Source organism: Cucurbita maxima, unplaced genomic scaffold, assembly GCF_002738345.1.
Source record: "Cucurbita maxima cultivar Rimu unplaced genomic scaffold, Cmax_1.0 Cma_Scf00049, whole genome shotgun sequence".
NCBI classification, from domain to species: Eukaryota; Viridiplantae; Streptophyta; class Magnoliopsida; order Cucurbitales; family Cucurbitaceae; genus Cucurbita; species Cucurbita maxima.
In genome coordinates, this window is record NW_019272065.1 from 314,975 (window position 1) to 331,990 (window position 17,016).

The window sequence follows — 17,016 nt, forward strand, 5'->3', positions numbered from 1 at the left end:
TGAGAAAAACCATTATCTTCACAAAATTTTTCAAAGGCAACACTGTTAAATTCTCCCCCATGGTCACTCCTAATTTTAGTAATTAAAAACCCTTTTTCATTTTGAACTCTTTTTACAAAACTAGCAAATCTTTTCAAAACATCATTCTTATGTTTTATCATCAAAACCCAAGTAAATCTTGAAAAATCATCCACTATCACAAAAGCATAATAATTTCCTCCATAACTAGCTATTTTAGAAGGGCCAAATAAGTCTATATGGAGTAGTTGAAGAGGTCTAGTAGTAGAAATCATATTTTTAGATTTGAAAGAAGACTTAGTTTGCTTACCCATTTGACAAGCGTCACAAATTTTATCTTTTTCAAATTTAAGTTGAGGGAGACCTCTCACTAATGAATTTTTTGAAATATTTGAAATCAAGTACATACTAGCATGTCCTAGTCTTCTATGCCATAGCCAAGAGTTATCAAGCAAAACCGAAAGACATTTATCATTTGTAGGACAATCATTCAAATCAATAGTATACACATTATCGTCTCTATTTCCTACAAACAAAACTTTTCTATCACTAGCATTTTCAATTATGCAATTATTCTTATCAAATACAACTCTAAAACCTTTATCACATAATTGACTAATGCTAAGTAAGTCATGCTTTAAACCATCAACTAACAATACATTTTTAATGAGAGTACAAGAGTCATTACCTATAGTACCCTTACCAATTATTTTACCCTTCTTGTTATCACCAAAGGTTACTAAGCCACCATCCTTCTTGGAAAGATTGACAAACTTGGATGGATTACCCGTCATGTGTCTTGAGCAACCACTATCCAAGTACCACTTATTTTTCTTGGAGGCTTTCAAACAAACCTAAAAACAAAGATATTCAAAATTGACCTTTTGGTACCCATACTTGTTTGGGTCCTAGAAAGTTAGTATTCACAAATTTAGGAATCCATTTCATATTTGCATTCATATTAAAGACATTGTATTTAGATAAGTAACAAGAATAATCTTTATGTCCAAACTTACCACACGAGAAACAAACGACATTATGCAAGAATTTATTTCTTGGACTAAATTTGTGTATTCTATTTTTATTCGAAAAATTATTTTCTAAAACATTGTTAAACTTTGTATTTTGAGAAACTTTTCTTCCTAAATGAATATTTTGAGAATTTTTCAATTTAAAGCACTTAGGTCTAATATGACCTTCAACACCACAATAATGACATATAGGCACAAATCTAGATTTATCATACTTAGATACAAATTTACATGTGTTAGATTTAGGCAAGATAGGGGATGCTTTAACAAAGATTGTTTTAGAACTTGAAGGTGTAGAACATTCATCAATATAGCCTAATCCTCTTTTATCACCATATGACTTACCTCCTTCAAGTATTTTATCTAATTTTTGAGCACCTATTGTTAACATTTTAATAGATTCCTTAGCCCTACCAAGTTCTTGCAAATTATTTGATTCATTCTCTTTGAGCAATTTAATTAATTTATCTTTTTCACCACAATCATGCTCAAGAGTCTTGACTTTATCAATTAATGCATTTTTCTCATCACAATCAAATACATGCTTTTCACAAGGTACATCAATTTTAACAATATTATGATCCTTCTCCTTCAAGCAAGAAATTTCATTTAGCAAAGACTTATTTTCAATAATTGAAGTCTTATATTTCTTTTTAAGCACAACATACTTTGAACTAAGTTTTTCTAAATCAATTGTCATCTCATCAACAAGTTTAAATAATTCATGATAAGAAAGAGATTCAAGAGTTACCTCATCTTCTTGTTCATCTTCTTGTTCATCCTCTTTGTCACTATGAGCCATGAAGCAAAAATTTGCAACTTCTTCATCACTTCCACTTGCACTTTCATCACTATCATCCCAAGTAGCCTTCATTGCTTTCTTCTTGGATTTCTTAGATGATTTGAGGAGAGGACAATCCGTTCTTATATGACCCGGCTTTTTACATTCATAACATATTACCTCATCGTTTTTGCTCTTTTCACCTTTTGACTCTTTTTGATTTGTGAAATGTTTTTTTAATTGTTTCTTCCTTTTAATAAAATTTTTATACTTACGTGTGAAGTAGGCGACATCATCTTCATCAAGGACGTCCTCATCTTCAGAGTCAACTTTGATGGATTTTAGGGCTATACTTTTCTTCTTTTTGGATTCTTCTTCCATGTGCCCGTTCATGGTAATCTCATGTGTCATGAGAGAACCAATGAGTTCATCCAAAGGAAGCTTTGTGAGATCCTTTGCTTCTTGAATCGCCGTCACTTTTGCCTCCCAACTTTTAGGCAGAGACCTAAGAATTTTTCTTACATTTTCGGAGGTAGAATATACTTTTCCAAGATTTTTCAAAGCATTTAAAATATTAGTAAATCTAGTAAACATATCACCAATAGGTTCATTTTCCTCCATTTTAAATAGTTCATAATTATGAACTAACATGCTAATTTTTGTTTCTTTAACTTGATTGGTTCCCTCATGAGTTACTTCAAGAGTTTTCCAAATTTCATATGCCGAAGAACACATACATACTCTATTAAATTCATCATTACTTAAGGCACAATACAGACAATTGATAGCACTAGCATTCAAAGAACATTTTTTTCATATCATGCTCATCAAATTCATTTTCTAATTTAGGCACCTCAATATTATTAACAATTTTTATTGGAATGTAAGGACCATTACTAACATTTAACCACAATTGATAATCAACGGATTGCAAATAAATTTTCATCCTAGCTTTCCAACATGTATAATTTGTTCCATCAAAATAAGGTGGCCTAGAAGTTGATTGTCCTTCACTAAAACCATTTTTAACACGTAGGTTTGCCATAAGCTCGAACAATAAAGTTTAGATAAAAAATCTATAGGAGCAACCTGCTCTGATACCAATTGTTGGATCGGTATGGCAACCCTAGAGGGGGGGTGAATAGGGTTTTAACGATAAAAGTGTTTAAACTTGATTAATTTTTCTAATGATAAAACTTTTTACAAATAAGTAGAAGATGATAATTACTAAAACAAAATAATTCAAGTCAAAACAATAATCAAGTAGAACATGCAATAAACATAATAATAATCTTGAAATTAAATAGGAAAGAGTTAGAGAAAATGACACCGTAGTTTTATAGTGGTTCGGTCAAACTCGACCTACTCCACTCCCCAAGCGCCTCTTGGGAATTTGAATAAAGAACTTTTCCGACTCTTTCCACGGATCAGAGCCAAACCGGTACACCGCTCTTTTTACGAGTTCAAGAGCAAACTCAATCCTTTCAACGACGCAGGATCAAACCGATACAAGTATTTGAGTTTGATAATAACACACCACAACTCTCTCAAAGAGTAGATTTACAATTTGGGATACTGACAACTATTTCCTCACAATATAATAATAATCCCTCTCAAGAATAAGATGAAAAGAAATAAACTTGTAAGCTTGGAGAGAGCAATAAACAATGGAGACTTTGAACAAATGAGGATTGAAGAATGTATGTAAGTTGTATATTTTAAAAATGTGGGGAAGATGAGTTTATATAGAGGAGAAAAGTGGCAAAATGTAGGATTGAATATTGACCATTGGATTGTGTTAGGAATAATGGAAGGTGGAGATTAAAAGTAATTAAGTAAGAAAATTTTCTAAATTCATTTATTTCAAAATTTTAATATAATAGTAATATAATATAATAATAATAAAAAGTTATGTGAGTAACGGTAAAATGTAATTCAAAATTTATTATAAATATAATAATATAATAATAATAAAAATGATGTGAGTAACTACCAAAATTTTAAAATATAATAATATAATAATATAATATAGTAATAATAAAATTCGATGTGAGTAACGGTTATATTCAAATTTATATTTGTAAAAATAATTTTATTTAGAAATGTAATAATAAGAAAAACTCCACCATGTGTTACTCTTCCAATATTATAAATGTCATACTTTGATATATTTTGATTTGTCCATCATTTTGATTTTGTTGCCACATCATCACGTCGGGTATGTTGTCTCGACTCTAATTTCTTCGTTTTAGCTCTGATTTGAGTAATTGAAAAGTTGTTGTAATCGTTATTCCCGACCTTATACTGTGGACAGTTCAAAAAACTGAAAATAGTTAATAATTAAAAGTAGGTTTGTTATCATCAAAACATCAATAATTAATTCATTGAAATTAATTAATGTGAGATCAAGGGCCAATAAGCCAACAATATATAGTATAATTAAATTTTGAGAGTTAAGGCTTCTATATATTTTTATAGTTTGTGTCGAGTTTTGACATTTTTTTTTTATATTTAACCTTGATATTATGGTTCGAACCCAACCAACTCAACCATAAATTCTAATTATTCACGTTATTTATTTATAATTTTAATAAAAAAAAATAAACATTTATTTACTTATTTTTAAATATTTATTTAAATTTTGACACTCAATTTTAATATATATATTTTTTTTGGGACGATATGTTCCATACTTATGGAAGAATAAGTAATTAAAAATAACAATTATGAAATAAAATAAAGATGCGTATATATAATTGTACATAAGTAAAAATAGAGGTTTCATTCGGTCTAGAGGCTTATCTATGTGATTTGCTAACCTTGCTTGCGACTCTTCGCCCCTCTCCTTTTGAAACTATTAGTAAAATGCGGGAGCAGCTTCTCTATACAAAGAAGATTCTCGTAACCCTCCATTGACAGTGTCTTGGAAAGCATGGACGAACCACATGGAGGGAAACTTGCGCGTGAGACCTTCCATTCTCTTGTCTTCCCTTTCCCAATTTAGCTTGGAATCCGCTGTTATAAAGGTTCAGAGGCTTCTTGTCCCCAGAAGCTCAAAATCTAGCATTGGCTAGTAGGCCATCGGGTTCAAACAGTTCAACTCAATATAATTTTAATGAAATTCACAAACCAACTTATTCTATAAAACTTTAATTTATTTGAATCTAACCGAACCGAATTCAAATAAGTGTAATCCAATTCGATTGGATTGATCATACTTTTCAAGTTATCTAACTTTTTAAACACGTTAATATTATTTCTCATTTCAACAAATGAATCGAAGTTATTCTCAATTGTAGATCTACACTCAAATAATTGTCGACCCAAATATAACTTAATGAATGATAAGAATACTAATTACTCATAAGTCGATGATTCAATTCTCCATATTTCTCCGTTATTTTATTATTATTTATAATTTATAATAGATAGTGAGATTTGAGTTGAATTTATATATATATATATATATTATAAATAAGAAAAAATAATGTCATCTTTATGATGATGACACCTCACCCAAAGATAATTATTTATGAATTTCCAATATTCTTTTCTTGTAGCAAGAAGCAATTTAAATGCCTTTTTTAATTTAATGTTACCAAATAAAATAGAAATAGAAGTACATCTAAAATATTTGGAGTGTAAAGCGAAGCTTAACTAACTTTCATAATTAAAGAATTAGTGTGTTTAGAGCTTATTATAATCTCAAATTTTTAATTTTATTATTGACTAAAAAATAAAGGAAAAAAATTTAATTCTTTATTAAATTGTACTTTACCCTTAAATAAATTTGGATTTTGATCTTAAAACTAATAAAGTGTTATAACTTCAACATTAATGTCGATAAAATAAAGGTTTTTTTTTTTTGAGTAAATTCAATTTTAAATTTGTATAAATTTTGATATTATTACTCGAAGATATTTATATTTATTTTTATTGAAATTAGTAGAGATTTAAATTAAAAACACGAGTTTAATTTGATAAAATTACAATCTAACAAAAATATTTTATAAATTTATATAATTTAAGATTTGATATAAAAAAAATATCTATAATTTTTTTTAAAAGTCTAATAAATATTAAAAGCTTTTCTCTTTTTAATTAGCGTTGAAAAAGCCTTAAATTTGTGAATAATTTTTTTTTAACTTTTTCAAATTTTTATTTAATAAACTAATAAATTTTAAAATAAGATTGAAGACATTAGATCACACTTTGTTGTAGCAAAATAAAAATTTACAGAAATTCAATAATAATTATCCAGGCTGGAAATTCCACACCTTAATTTATTAAATTAAATTAAATAAAAAGAAAAGAAAAAAAATATCATATTCGACAGAGAGGCCAACAAGAAAAGGAGCTCTCCATCTTCTCAGTAATCAAAACCGAGGACTCCCAATAATTTCAATCTTCTTCTTCGTCTCTCGGCCTCTGCCTCTGAAAATCACATTCTTATCCTTCAATTTCGGCGAAGAACTCTCGGATTTTATTGAATCGGGCGCAATTTCCGAGTGTATCGGAAGCTTCGGGAGTTGGTTGACCCTGAACTCGCATGGCAGGCGAGGACAGCGATGGACAGTAAGAAGCAAGACGAGGATCAGACCGATAGCAGCGATTACACCTCAGAGGACGAAGGAACTGAGGATTACCGGCGAGGAGGCTACCACGCCGTTCGAATTGGCGACACTTTCAAGAATGGTAGATATGTGGTTCAGAGCAAGCTCGGTTGGGGCCATTTCTCCACTGTTTGGCTTGCCTGGGACATCCAATCCTCTGTAATTTCTCTATCTTCCTCTCTTTTTTCTTCGCGCCATTTATTGTTCTAGTCTCGCTTCTTTCCGATCTTTCTGTTCAACATAGGTACACAAAACTCGAAATTTTCTTGTTCTTTTTTAATTACTTCACTTACTTGAGAAACTATGATGGTAGGATGTTGTTTTATTGCCTCGTTTGGGAGTAGGAAGTAGAAGATGAGAGTAATTTTAGGTTGTGTATTTAAAATTTAAACTGATTTTATGATGTTCAGCGATATGTGGCTCTCAAAGTACAGAAGAGCGCTCAGCACTATACTGAGGCAGCTATGGATGAGATTACAATCTTGAAACAGATTGCAGACGGAGACGCTGATGATAAGAAATGTGTGGTGAAGCTTTTGGATCATTTCAAGCATTCAGGACCTAATGGGCAGCATGTTTGTATGATTTTTGAGTATTTGGGGGATAATCTATTGACACTAATCAAGTATACTGACTACCGTGGATTACCGATTCATATGGTTAAGGAGATATGTTTTCATATATTGGTTGGTTTGGATTACTTGCATAAACAGCTCTCTATTATACATACTGATTTGAAGCCTGAAAATATTCTGTTACTTTCGATGATTGACCCATCAAAGGATCCCAGAAAATCTGGCACCCCTCTTATTCTTCCAACTAGCAAGGACAAGGCGACATTGGAGTGTGGGATTTCGAAAGACATAAAATTATCAAATGGGGATTTTACTAAACACCACAAGAGAAACATTCGACGAAAGGCGAAGCAAGCTGCTCTGGGATGTGTGGATAAGGAAATGACTGCGGAGGCTGATGCTAATGCAGAGACATCTCGTACCATTGAATCATCTCCTAACATGAAGCCGAGCACTTGTGCTACAGAGGAAAAATCAACTAGTTCTTTCAGTACAAATCGATCATCTGATGCTGATGGAGAAAAGGGCGGTGGGGAAGAAAATCAAGTCGCCAAGAAAGGGAGTCGCTTGAGAAAGAAGATGTTATTGGCTTCAGTGGATCTGAATTGCAAGTTGGTTGATTTTGGAAATGCATGTTGGACATACAAACAGTTTACAAATGACATTCAGACGAGACAGTATCGGTGCCCCGAAGTTATCCTTGGATCAAAGTATTCTACATCAGCAGATCTTTGGTCCTTTGCTTGCATTTGCTTTGAGCTTGCAACTGGTGATGTACTCTTTGACCCTCACAGTGGTGACAACTTTGACAGAGATGAGGTTTGGATGCCATTCTTTGAGCTTGTAACTGCTATTTGTTTACACATTCTTACACTCTTCCACATTGCCATACTGGCCTTAGCATATATTTTAATCTCAACTTGTTTATGCTAGCTAGAATTTTTTTTTGCAACGTTTCGTTCTTGAATTTTGTGCTTAAAAATCCACCCATGCGCAATAGACAATATCTCATTCTCCTGTTTTGTAGAATGTGTTTAAGAGAATTTGCTTAGAATCTTTATTTCAATTCTTTGTTTGTCATTGTTAGAAAGGTAGTTTAACTAATGGTGTGATCCTTATTCTTGAGGCTGTCATAATCATTTTGCTTGTATGCGCTGGTTCATAGCTGAGACATTCTATATATATTGATTTAGACTTTTCTGAAGTTGCTTTCCTATTAATGAGTTGTAGATACCTTCCAAAGTATTCATGTTGTAAGAACAATATTTTCTTGTGCTCCAGGACCACTTAGCTTTGATGATGGAACTTCTAGGAATGATGCCACGCAAGGTAGTCGATTGTTCCTCTGAGCCTTGTGAAATTTTCTGCTAGCATAACCACACACTTTTGCACTGTCAATCATTTTCAGATTGCTTTCGGCGGTCGCTATTCTCGAGATTTCTTCAACCGATATGGCAATTTGAGGCACATCCGAAGGTTACGTTTCTGGCCATTAAACAAAGTTCTGATGGAAAAGTATGATTTCAACGAACAAGATGCAACTCAAATGGCAGAATTTCTAGCTCCAATCCTCGATTTTGTTCCAGAAAACCGACCCTCTGCAGGGCAATGCCTTCTTCATCCATGGATGAATGCTGTGCCTCGGTTGTTGGAACCATCTCAGGATCCCGGAACTTCCGAGGGGAAGATGATGGAGAAGGAAGTTATGGAGGCAATGGAGGATGAAATGAGAAATATTGCCATTAGTTCAGAATCTGAACTAGCTGATGATTCCCAGCAGTCCAAGTCCAAGACCAGCAAAAGCACTTCCTGATGTTGGTATCCGCTCCACCCCATCTTTGTTTGTGTCGATTTAGCCATGGTGGTCAAGATTTTAATGAGGAAATGGACCAGAGAGCTGAGTGATGCAGATGAAGCTTAGTAAGAAACTAGTATTGACCAAGGATGAACACGAATACGAACACGAACACAACGCAACACTTGTGATGGGAATGTGGTGAAACATGAAGTTTATTTTGATGAAGCTGAACGATGTATCAGTAAGTGGGGCCCTGATGAATGATTTAGGTACTGCAACTGTTGAAAAATATCTTTTAATTTTCATTACCATTTTACAAACGAATATATTACTTGTATTCATGTGGTCAGTTCAATGTGATTTATTGGTTTTTATATTGCTTCTATTAGCTAAAAGTGAAATTCTTTCTTAGAACGACAATTATTTTTCTAACAAAGAATTATCTTGAGAACTGTGCCAACGTTGACACCAAAATAAGATACATAGTTTCAAACAAGTTCTACATGGAGTAGTGAATCTATTCGAGCAAATAGAACTCAACACGACAGAGAAACATAAGTGAACTCAAGACAAAAAAGAGAAACAATCCAATATTGTCTTCCTTGAGCTTCCAATATTGTCTTCTTTGAACTTTTTACCTTTGAGCTTGGATTTTCTTTCAAAGTTTTAAAATGCCACTTGAACTATTCCAGATAGACAAATTTAAAAAAATTACTATGATTTTGAAAAGGTTAGTAAAAAGTAAATAACAAACTAAAAATGATTTCAAGAAATTAACAGCAAACTAAAATCGAAATTATTTTCTGACTAACATAATTTAAACTAAGTTTCACTTATGGTCGAGGGCTTCATACATGAGCCTCGTTAGTATCAACAACACCAATTTGGTCTAGTAATTAGAGGGTGATTGGAGATTGATTGAAAAAGCAGCCTAGCCGTCTACATACTCATTCTCATTACTCAATCCAAGTATGATTGATACATCGGTGTTACTTCGTCTACATACTCGTTCTCATTGCTCAATCCAAGTATGATTGACATATGGGTGTTACTTCAACAATCATCAACACCCAATCATCAACACCAACAGTGATAAATTCTATTTTAAGTGATTATGTGAACATATGCCTAATGAATACAAAAGTCAATAGTATATTAATTACCATAAATTAATGAGTCAACTTAATTAAAAATATGATAACCATAAATGCAATTTATTCCCCCTACTAAAAACCCTATCATTTGGGCAAAAGTGGCTTAATCTTCTTTATTCCAATTTAGGGTTTAAATTGAAATTAAAAGTCTACATTCAACAAAAACATTGAAGGTAATTAGTAATTAAAATTAGAACCACGTGAAGCCCATCGGGCTATCTATGAGCGACTAAAAAATAAACACGGTATCAACTAACACATCAAGAAGAGTGCGCGACAATCTTAGTAAAACTAGAAGCAACCGTGTCAAAGACAAACTTAGGAGTTAGAATTGAATTGTCACCCCTTACCTTCATGGTATAATAATTGTCGCTAATTAAATCTCAAAAACGCTCGTAAACGTACATAGATATGCAAATCTCTCGATCACAAATGTTAAACCCTAAAATCAAGTTGATTTTATTCCAAATTCGATCTAACTTCGTTGAAACGAACTTAGTTTTCATTAAACTCAAGAACGTGATCTAAATGATCACGAATGGCATTCAATTCAACCAAATATTGACCTTAATAAATCTACAAAATTTTGTTAAAAAAACTATAAATACCTATACAAATAAATCTTCGCGTCCGGTCTGATCTCGGTCTGATCAAGCCGAGATCAACGGTCGCGCACCCTAAGATTGAGTCTTCTAAGCCACACAGAATGAAGAATCATGTGATACACATCAAATCTCTTAGGCGGAGAGTGGACTTCAAAGTGTCTCCTAACCTTCACCACTCGAAGGTACATTCTCAGGTACTGGCGCGACGATATCCCTTGTAGAATCGTCTTCAAATTGGGAATGTCCTTGACGGAGACGGAGACCGAGAAAGATTTCCAATTGATAACGTCGCTGAATGGAGGGATATAGTGGTCGGAAATGAGGACCGGGACGCACCCGGTGTAAATGGCCTCGACAATTCGAGGGCTAGCAACTTCGTAGCCGCTCGGGCAGAGGCAAAACTTGCTCTTCCTCATCATGTCGATGTAAGAAACGTCCTTGGGGAGGTATTTGTGGACTTGAACGTCGCTGTCTTGATTCTCCCATTGCTGGATTAGAATAGGCCTTATGGGGCCGTGGAGGCCGCCGGCGAAGAACGCCAGAATTGGGCGGCGGGAGGGAGATGGGCCGCCTATAATTCCTGTCAAGAAACCCGTTTGGAGGTTGATTTCTGGGAAGGAAATGTCCTTTGACGGGTTGAAACCTTCGGACGTGTTGGCGTTGCAGAGTACTCTAATGGAGTTTTTGTACAAATGGGGAACTGATCTTGAAGCTTCCGGCCCCTGCGATCAAACGACGATCAAACGATGAACTGAGAAACATTGTTAAGGAACAAAATTATGAACATGTTAGCTGATATTCACCCAATCATGGCAGGACAGCATGAAATGATCGGCGCCGAGGGTGCGATTCCAGAACGGATATTTGGTTCGAATGACATTGACATAATCGATGACTGTGCGTCGTATCGGTGTGAAGTCATGGGAGTCGCGCACGTAGACGAACTGAACGAGCATGGCAACACTTAGAGGAAGGAAAAAGACATGGGCTTTATCGGGATCTTTGGTTCGAAACCGGGTGTCCATTTCAATGGCGTGGATGAAGTTGCCTTCGGTCGAGTAAATGCTCTTGCAGGGGCCATTGTGAAACAGGGGAGGCTCTCCTTCCTCATACACGAAGATCTTCAGCTCCTTCTCCATTTCTAAGTAGCTCCTGCAATCGACATTAATGGAAATCATAAGCGGTGGCTTCCCCAAAAGGTCTAGCCTCATGGGGCCATGACAATGGAGATGTATTAGCATATGTGGGACTCCCAACACTACTCCCCTCGAACAAAGTACACCATAGAGCCTCTCTTGAAGCCTATGGAGCCCACGAGCAGCCTCCCAACAAGGCTTGACCCCTTTCTCTAGAGCCCTTGAACAAAGTACACATTTTGTTCCATACTTGTCACTTTTTTACCACACCTTTGAAGCTCACATTCTTTGTTCCATATTTGAGAGTTTTATTGATATGGGCATGACTGATACCATGTTAGTAATCGCAAACCCCACAATGGCTTTGCTTTGGGCTTCTCAAAAAGTGCTCGTGTCAATGCATTTCTCACTTATAAACTCATTATCAACCCGTTTATTAGCCGAAGAGGGACTTCTCTCCCAACAATCATATTAAAAAAAAACTGAAACTTTTGACAAGAACAGGGGAAAAAATCAAACAAGAAATGTAAAAATTTGACCTGTGAAACGCTTTGGCATTCCAATACATCGGACCATTGGGAACAAGATCAGGATCATGGGTTTGGTTCAAGAACTTGGCTTCTTTAATGGCGGCTCTTGCTCGTCTAAGCCCTGCTTCGATTTTTTCTAATTTTGTAAATTCCCTCTGTTTTCTGGACTTCACCACCGCTGGTTCATAATTACCTTCAGACGAAACGTTTCTCCCTTCATTAATGGCGGTTTCTTCCAAAACTGCGTTGACTGTCGTCATGTTCTGTTAAGATATTAATACATTTCCAAATCAGCTAAACTAACAGTTTTTCAGTCAACGATAGTCATCATTATTAAAAACCCATTAACGAAAACTCCTTAATGGGCTAAGTAATTATTGAAAAATGCATGCAAAAGATCCTAAGTTCACTGTCTAATCTGCCCTTGAAAATCTCTGCATGCAGAGCAAATGGAAGAACGAAAGAGAATCTTACTGGGAGCTGTGGAAGACTCTGTTTTTCATCGATCGGCGGTGGTGGTGAGGATGAGGACCACGACGACGACGGCGGCGGCGGAGGCGGCGGAGAAGAAGAAAAAGGAGAGGAAACAGAGTGGTTTGAAACAGAGTCGTTGACCGCCGCCGTCGTATTGGAACGAAAATCCTCTGTTTCGGAGGGAGAAGAAACAGAGCTCCAAGCGGAAGCATAGTTATCGAAGAAACTGGTCCAGTCGGAGGAAAACTGAGGACCCAAGACAGCTAGAAGACAAGAAACGGCAACCAGAGGGATTACAAATATCGGCAGCTTCATCTCTGAGCTCTGCAACAAAGGGGGGTTTCTTTTCTTTTCTTTTTTTTTTTTTTTCACAAAAGAAGAGCAAACAGAGGCGTTTTGGAGGGGAAAGGAATTTGTTACGGACATAAATAGCTTGGATGTCACTGCCACGTGTTGACCGGTTTTTTTTACTCTTTATTTCTTTCTGCATGCAAATTTTCGTTCTTCCTATTTTACCCTTTACTCTTTCATTTAATTACACCTCTATTTTTTATGAATGTTTGACTGTTCAATGTTTCTCTTTATTTCTCCATTTAATTTACTTTAATTAAATAAATGGATAAATAACGTTTTATTTAAACCACTAAATTGGTATCAAAGTTTTTTTTTTCTTATAATTGTTCCTCATCTAATATAAAAAATATTTTAGCTTTAAATTTTTGTTAAATTTTTTTTAGTTATCATATAACGCTCTCATTTAGATGTAGTATCGATTCATTCATATACCTCTATATTACAGATAACCCGTCATAATAAATTTTAATATTTAAATCTAACCGTTTAAAAGAGATCTTCTCATTATTTCATTCAATAAATTTTTAAATTTTAAATTAAAATAGATAGAAATGATGATTTTTAGTAGATAAAAATATGAAAGAATTTTAGGAGAGAAAAATAAAACATTAAATAAAAAAGAAAAGAAAAATTATGATTAGATGTTCTCGTATTATTAAACTGCTCACAATACCTAGCAGAACGGGAATGGAATCGGAACATCAAAGTGATGTGACATCGAAAAATCGCATCTTTCGAATATAAATTCGCAATTCATTATAATTAAATTAATTTTCATATAGTTTAATAAATATAGCAATCGACCAATTTCTCAGTTTATTAAAGAAATTAATGATATTAGTGTTATTAGCAATTTAAATTATATTATTTTAGATAAGATTTATTATATGGAATATTAAGTAATTAGTTGAGAAAAATATGATCATAATTAGGGCATTAAAAGCACCGGAGATTGGGGGTTGCGGTGGATGTCTGCCACTGCCACCGCCGCCGCCGCCACGTGTGATGTATGGTTGATGAGTAAGTGGTTGGCCACCCATTATTATTGTCACAATACCATAGTATATATTCGATCACATGAATTCTAGACTTGGACTGTCATTTTGCTAATATCATAAATATATGGTCTAATAAATCTTATGTTAAATAATTAATGCTTTGTTTTTTTTATATATAATTAAAGTAATTATTTAACCTTTACATTTTTAGTATCTCAAACTTTAATTAAATACAAATTTTATGAAATAGATTAAAATTAAAAGTTTAATTAGGAAGGTATATTTCTTCCATATTAATTTTATGTCTAATATATTTATTATTTCAAAAAATATATAATATATGGTAGATCAATTTTATTCCTAAACTTATCCGTTCAAATTAATTTTAATTTCAATAGACTTCAAATCTTATCTTGAATCCGCTCTATAATTTTTCCATTTAAAATTTATAAATTTTCTAATGAATTTTAGAAAAATAACAATGATAATAATTACGATGACATCAAACATTTGGGTCTTCCATAAAATCAATTTTTTTTTACATAATTAAGTTTGGTTCATTCGTAAATAAAAAATTTACTATTATAAGAGAGAAACTATAAAAATAATTTGGTTTTTGTATAAAAAACGTACCTTCATTATTTAAAATAATATAGTAAAATAACTTTAAAATTTTAATATCATTATGAAATTAAGAGAAGATAAAAGTAAATCATAAAATTACAATAAATATATAAATAATTTCATATCGAAGAGTAAATAATAAATAAAGAAAGTAAGTAACAACATCTCAACCATATTAAAATTAAAAATTAAAAAAAGATCGTAGTAAATCATAAATTAAAAAATATAGATAACAAAATCTAAATCATTTTAAAATTAAAATTAAAAAATGAATAAATAATTTCGTATAAAAAGTAAAAAAATTAAATAAAAAAATCTAGAAAAAAAATCTAAATAATATTGAAAAAATCTTAACAACAAAATCTAAATCATATTAAAATAATAAATAAATAATAATAATAATTTCTGAAAAAAAATCAAAATACAAAATCTAAACCATATTAAAAAAAAAAATTCCTATTAAAAACAAATCATAAATAAGAATACAAAATCTAAAATAATATAAGGTGGTAAAATTAAGAGAATGGGAAGTATCTAAATAACAAAATTTAAACCATATTAAAATAATAAATAAATAATAATGATAATTTCCTATGAAAAAAAAATCAAAATACAAAATCTAAACAATATTAAAAAAAAAAAAAATCCTATTAAAAACAAATCATAAATAAGAATACAAAATATAATATAAGGTGGTAAAATTAAGAGAATGGTAAAATCAAAAGAATCTAAATATAAATGGTAAAATTATAAATATAAAATAGAGTAAATAGTAAAGGAAGAATCTAAATAACAAAATTTAAATCATATTAAATTTAAAATAGAAAGAGTACGAAAAAGTAAATCAATAGCAAAATTTAAACTAATAAAAAAATAATTTTGTATCAAAATAAATCATAAATAAAAAAATGTAAACGAACTTAAATTAAACACCATCTTAAAATTAAAATTAAAAATATAAATAAATAATTTCAAAAGTATATTATAAAGGAAAGGATTTAGATAACAAAATCTAAACCATCTAAAATTAAACTAAAAAAATGCATAAATAACAAAATTTAAATGATATAAAATTAAAATTTTAAAAAATTAATAAAAACACCCGTACAACAAAACCTAAACTATATCAAAATTAAAATTAAAAAATAAATAATTTCGTATATCTAAAAAAATCTAATTACAAAATCTAAATAATATCAAAATTAAAATTTTAAAAAATAAATAAATAAACTAGATAACAAAATCGGAATCATATTTAAAATTTTTAAAAAAAAATTCCTATATAAATAGGAGGTATAGGAAATCACCTCAGTGTAGAAGCAACAAGTTTGGAGGTATAGGAAATCACCTCCGTGTAGAAGCAACAAGTTTGTAAATTTGAGATACAGACATGGGTTATAGAGAGAGCTTAGTTTTGGTAAACAGTTTGGTTTTGGCAGTCTTGGCATTAGCTTTGTTTTCTTCTGGTGAAAAGCTTTCGGTTTCTTACGATGGAAGAGCTCTCACGATTAATGGACAAAGAAAAATTATCGTCTCGGGTTCAATTCATTATCCTCGCAGCACTCCTGAGGTTTTCTTGTTTTTTCTTTTAATAATTTTAATTAATTATTTAATTTCATAAATAATTAATAAGTTGTTGGTTTATTTTGGGATGTAGATGTGGCCACTTTTGATAGACAAGGCTAAACAAGGTGGCATTGACGCAATTGAAACCTATGTGTTTTGGAATGCACACGAGCCTCAACAAGGCCAAGTAAGTTCACATTAGATATTATTCTTTTTTTAAATAAATTTATTATTTCTAAGTTTTTTTATTTTCCCTTTTTCTTTTTTAGTATGATTTTTCAGGAAATAATGATCTGGTCAGATTTATTCGGACAATTCAAGAACAAGGGCTGTATGCTATTCTCAGAATTGGACCATATGTTTGTGCCGAATGGAATTATGGGTATTTTTTTTTTTATCATTTTATTTTTATTTTGTGTTTATTTTTTAATTAATTTTATTTTATTTGCAGTGGATTTCCTGTTTGGTTGCATAACCTTCCAGGCATTGAGTTCAGGACCAAGAATAAAGTTTTCATGGTAATTTTGTTAATTATCACTACTTTCATTATTATTTAACATTTAGTTTTTGTGGTAATTTTGTTAATTATCACTAAATATATATAAATTTTTATTGTGATTTAGGATGAAATGGAAAAATTCTCCACATTGATAATAAATATGATGAAGGAGTATGAGTTATTTGCATCACAAGGAGGACCCATAATTATTGCTCAGGTTTTATTTTATTTTTCATTAGTTATTTTTCTTTTTTTTTTTT

General features: G+C 32.0%; 3 protein-coding genes across 3 annotated transcripts in view; 2 read left to right on the plus strand and 1 right to left on the minus strand.

The window, feature by feature from the left end:
* The first annotated feature begins 6,168 nt into the window (after positions 1–6,168).
* On the plus strand, positions 6,169–9,199 carry LOC111471197 (SRSF protein kinase 3). Its single transcript, XM_023116902.1, has 4 exons — positions 6,169–6,602; positions 6,854–7,837; positions 8,300–8,347; positions 8,427–9,199. Exons 1-4 carry the CDS (start codon positions 6,399–6,401, stop codon positions 8,829–8,831), a joined length of 1,641 nt encoding a protein of 546 aa, XP_022972670.1. The 5' UTR covers positions 6,169–6,398; the 3' UTR covers positions 8,832–9,199.
* Positions 9,200–10,450: 1,251 nt separating this feature from the next.
* LOC111471202 (probable glycosyltransferase At5g03795) lies at positions 10,451–13,063 on the minus strand. The gene is made up of 4 exons (XM_023116907.1): positions 12,716–13,063; positions 12,251–12,504; positions 11,379–11,727; positions 10,451–11,297 (listed from the first exon to the last, which is right to left on the minus strand). Exons 1-4 carry the CDS (start codon positions 13,028–13,030, stop codon positions 10,632–10,634), a joined length of 1,584 nt encoding a protein of 527 aa, XP_022972675.1. The 5' UTR covers positions 13,031–13,063; the 3' UTR covers positions 10,451–10,631.
* A 3,018-nt stretch (positions 13,064–16,081) lies between these two features.
* Positions 16,082–17,016, plus strand: part of LOC111471146 (beta-galactosidase) — an 8,100-nt gene continuing 7,165 nt past the window's right edge. The window contains exons 1-5 of the mRNA XM_023116841.1: positions 16,082–16,261; positions 16,349–16,444; positions 16,527–16,639; positions 16,709–16,775; positions 16,881–16,973. Of these exons, the coding sequence (XP_022972609.1) occupies positions 16,082–16,261; positions 16,349–16,444; positions 16,527–16,639; positions 16,709–16,775; positions 16,881–16,973 (549 nt within the window). The remainder of the gene's footprint in view (positions 16,262–16,348; positions 16,445–16,526; positions 16,640–16,708; positions 16,776–16,880; positions 16,974–17,016) is intronic.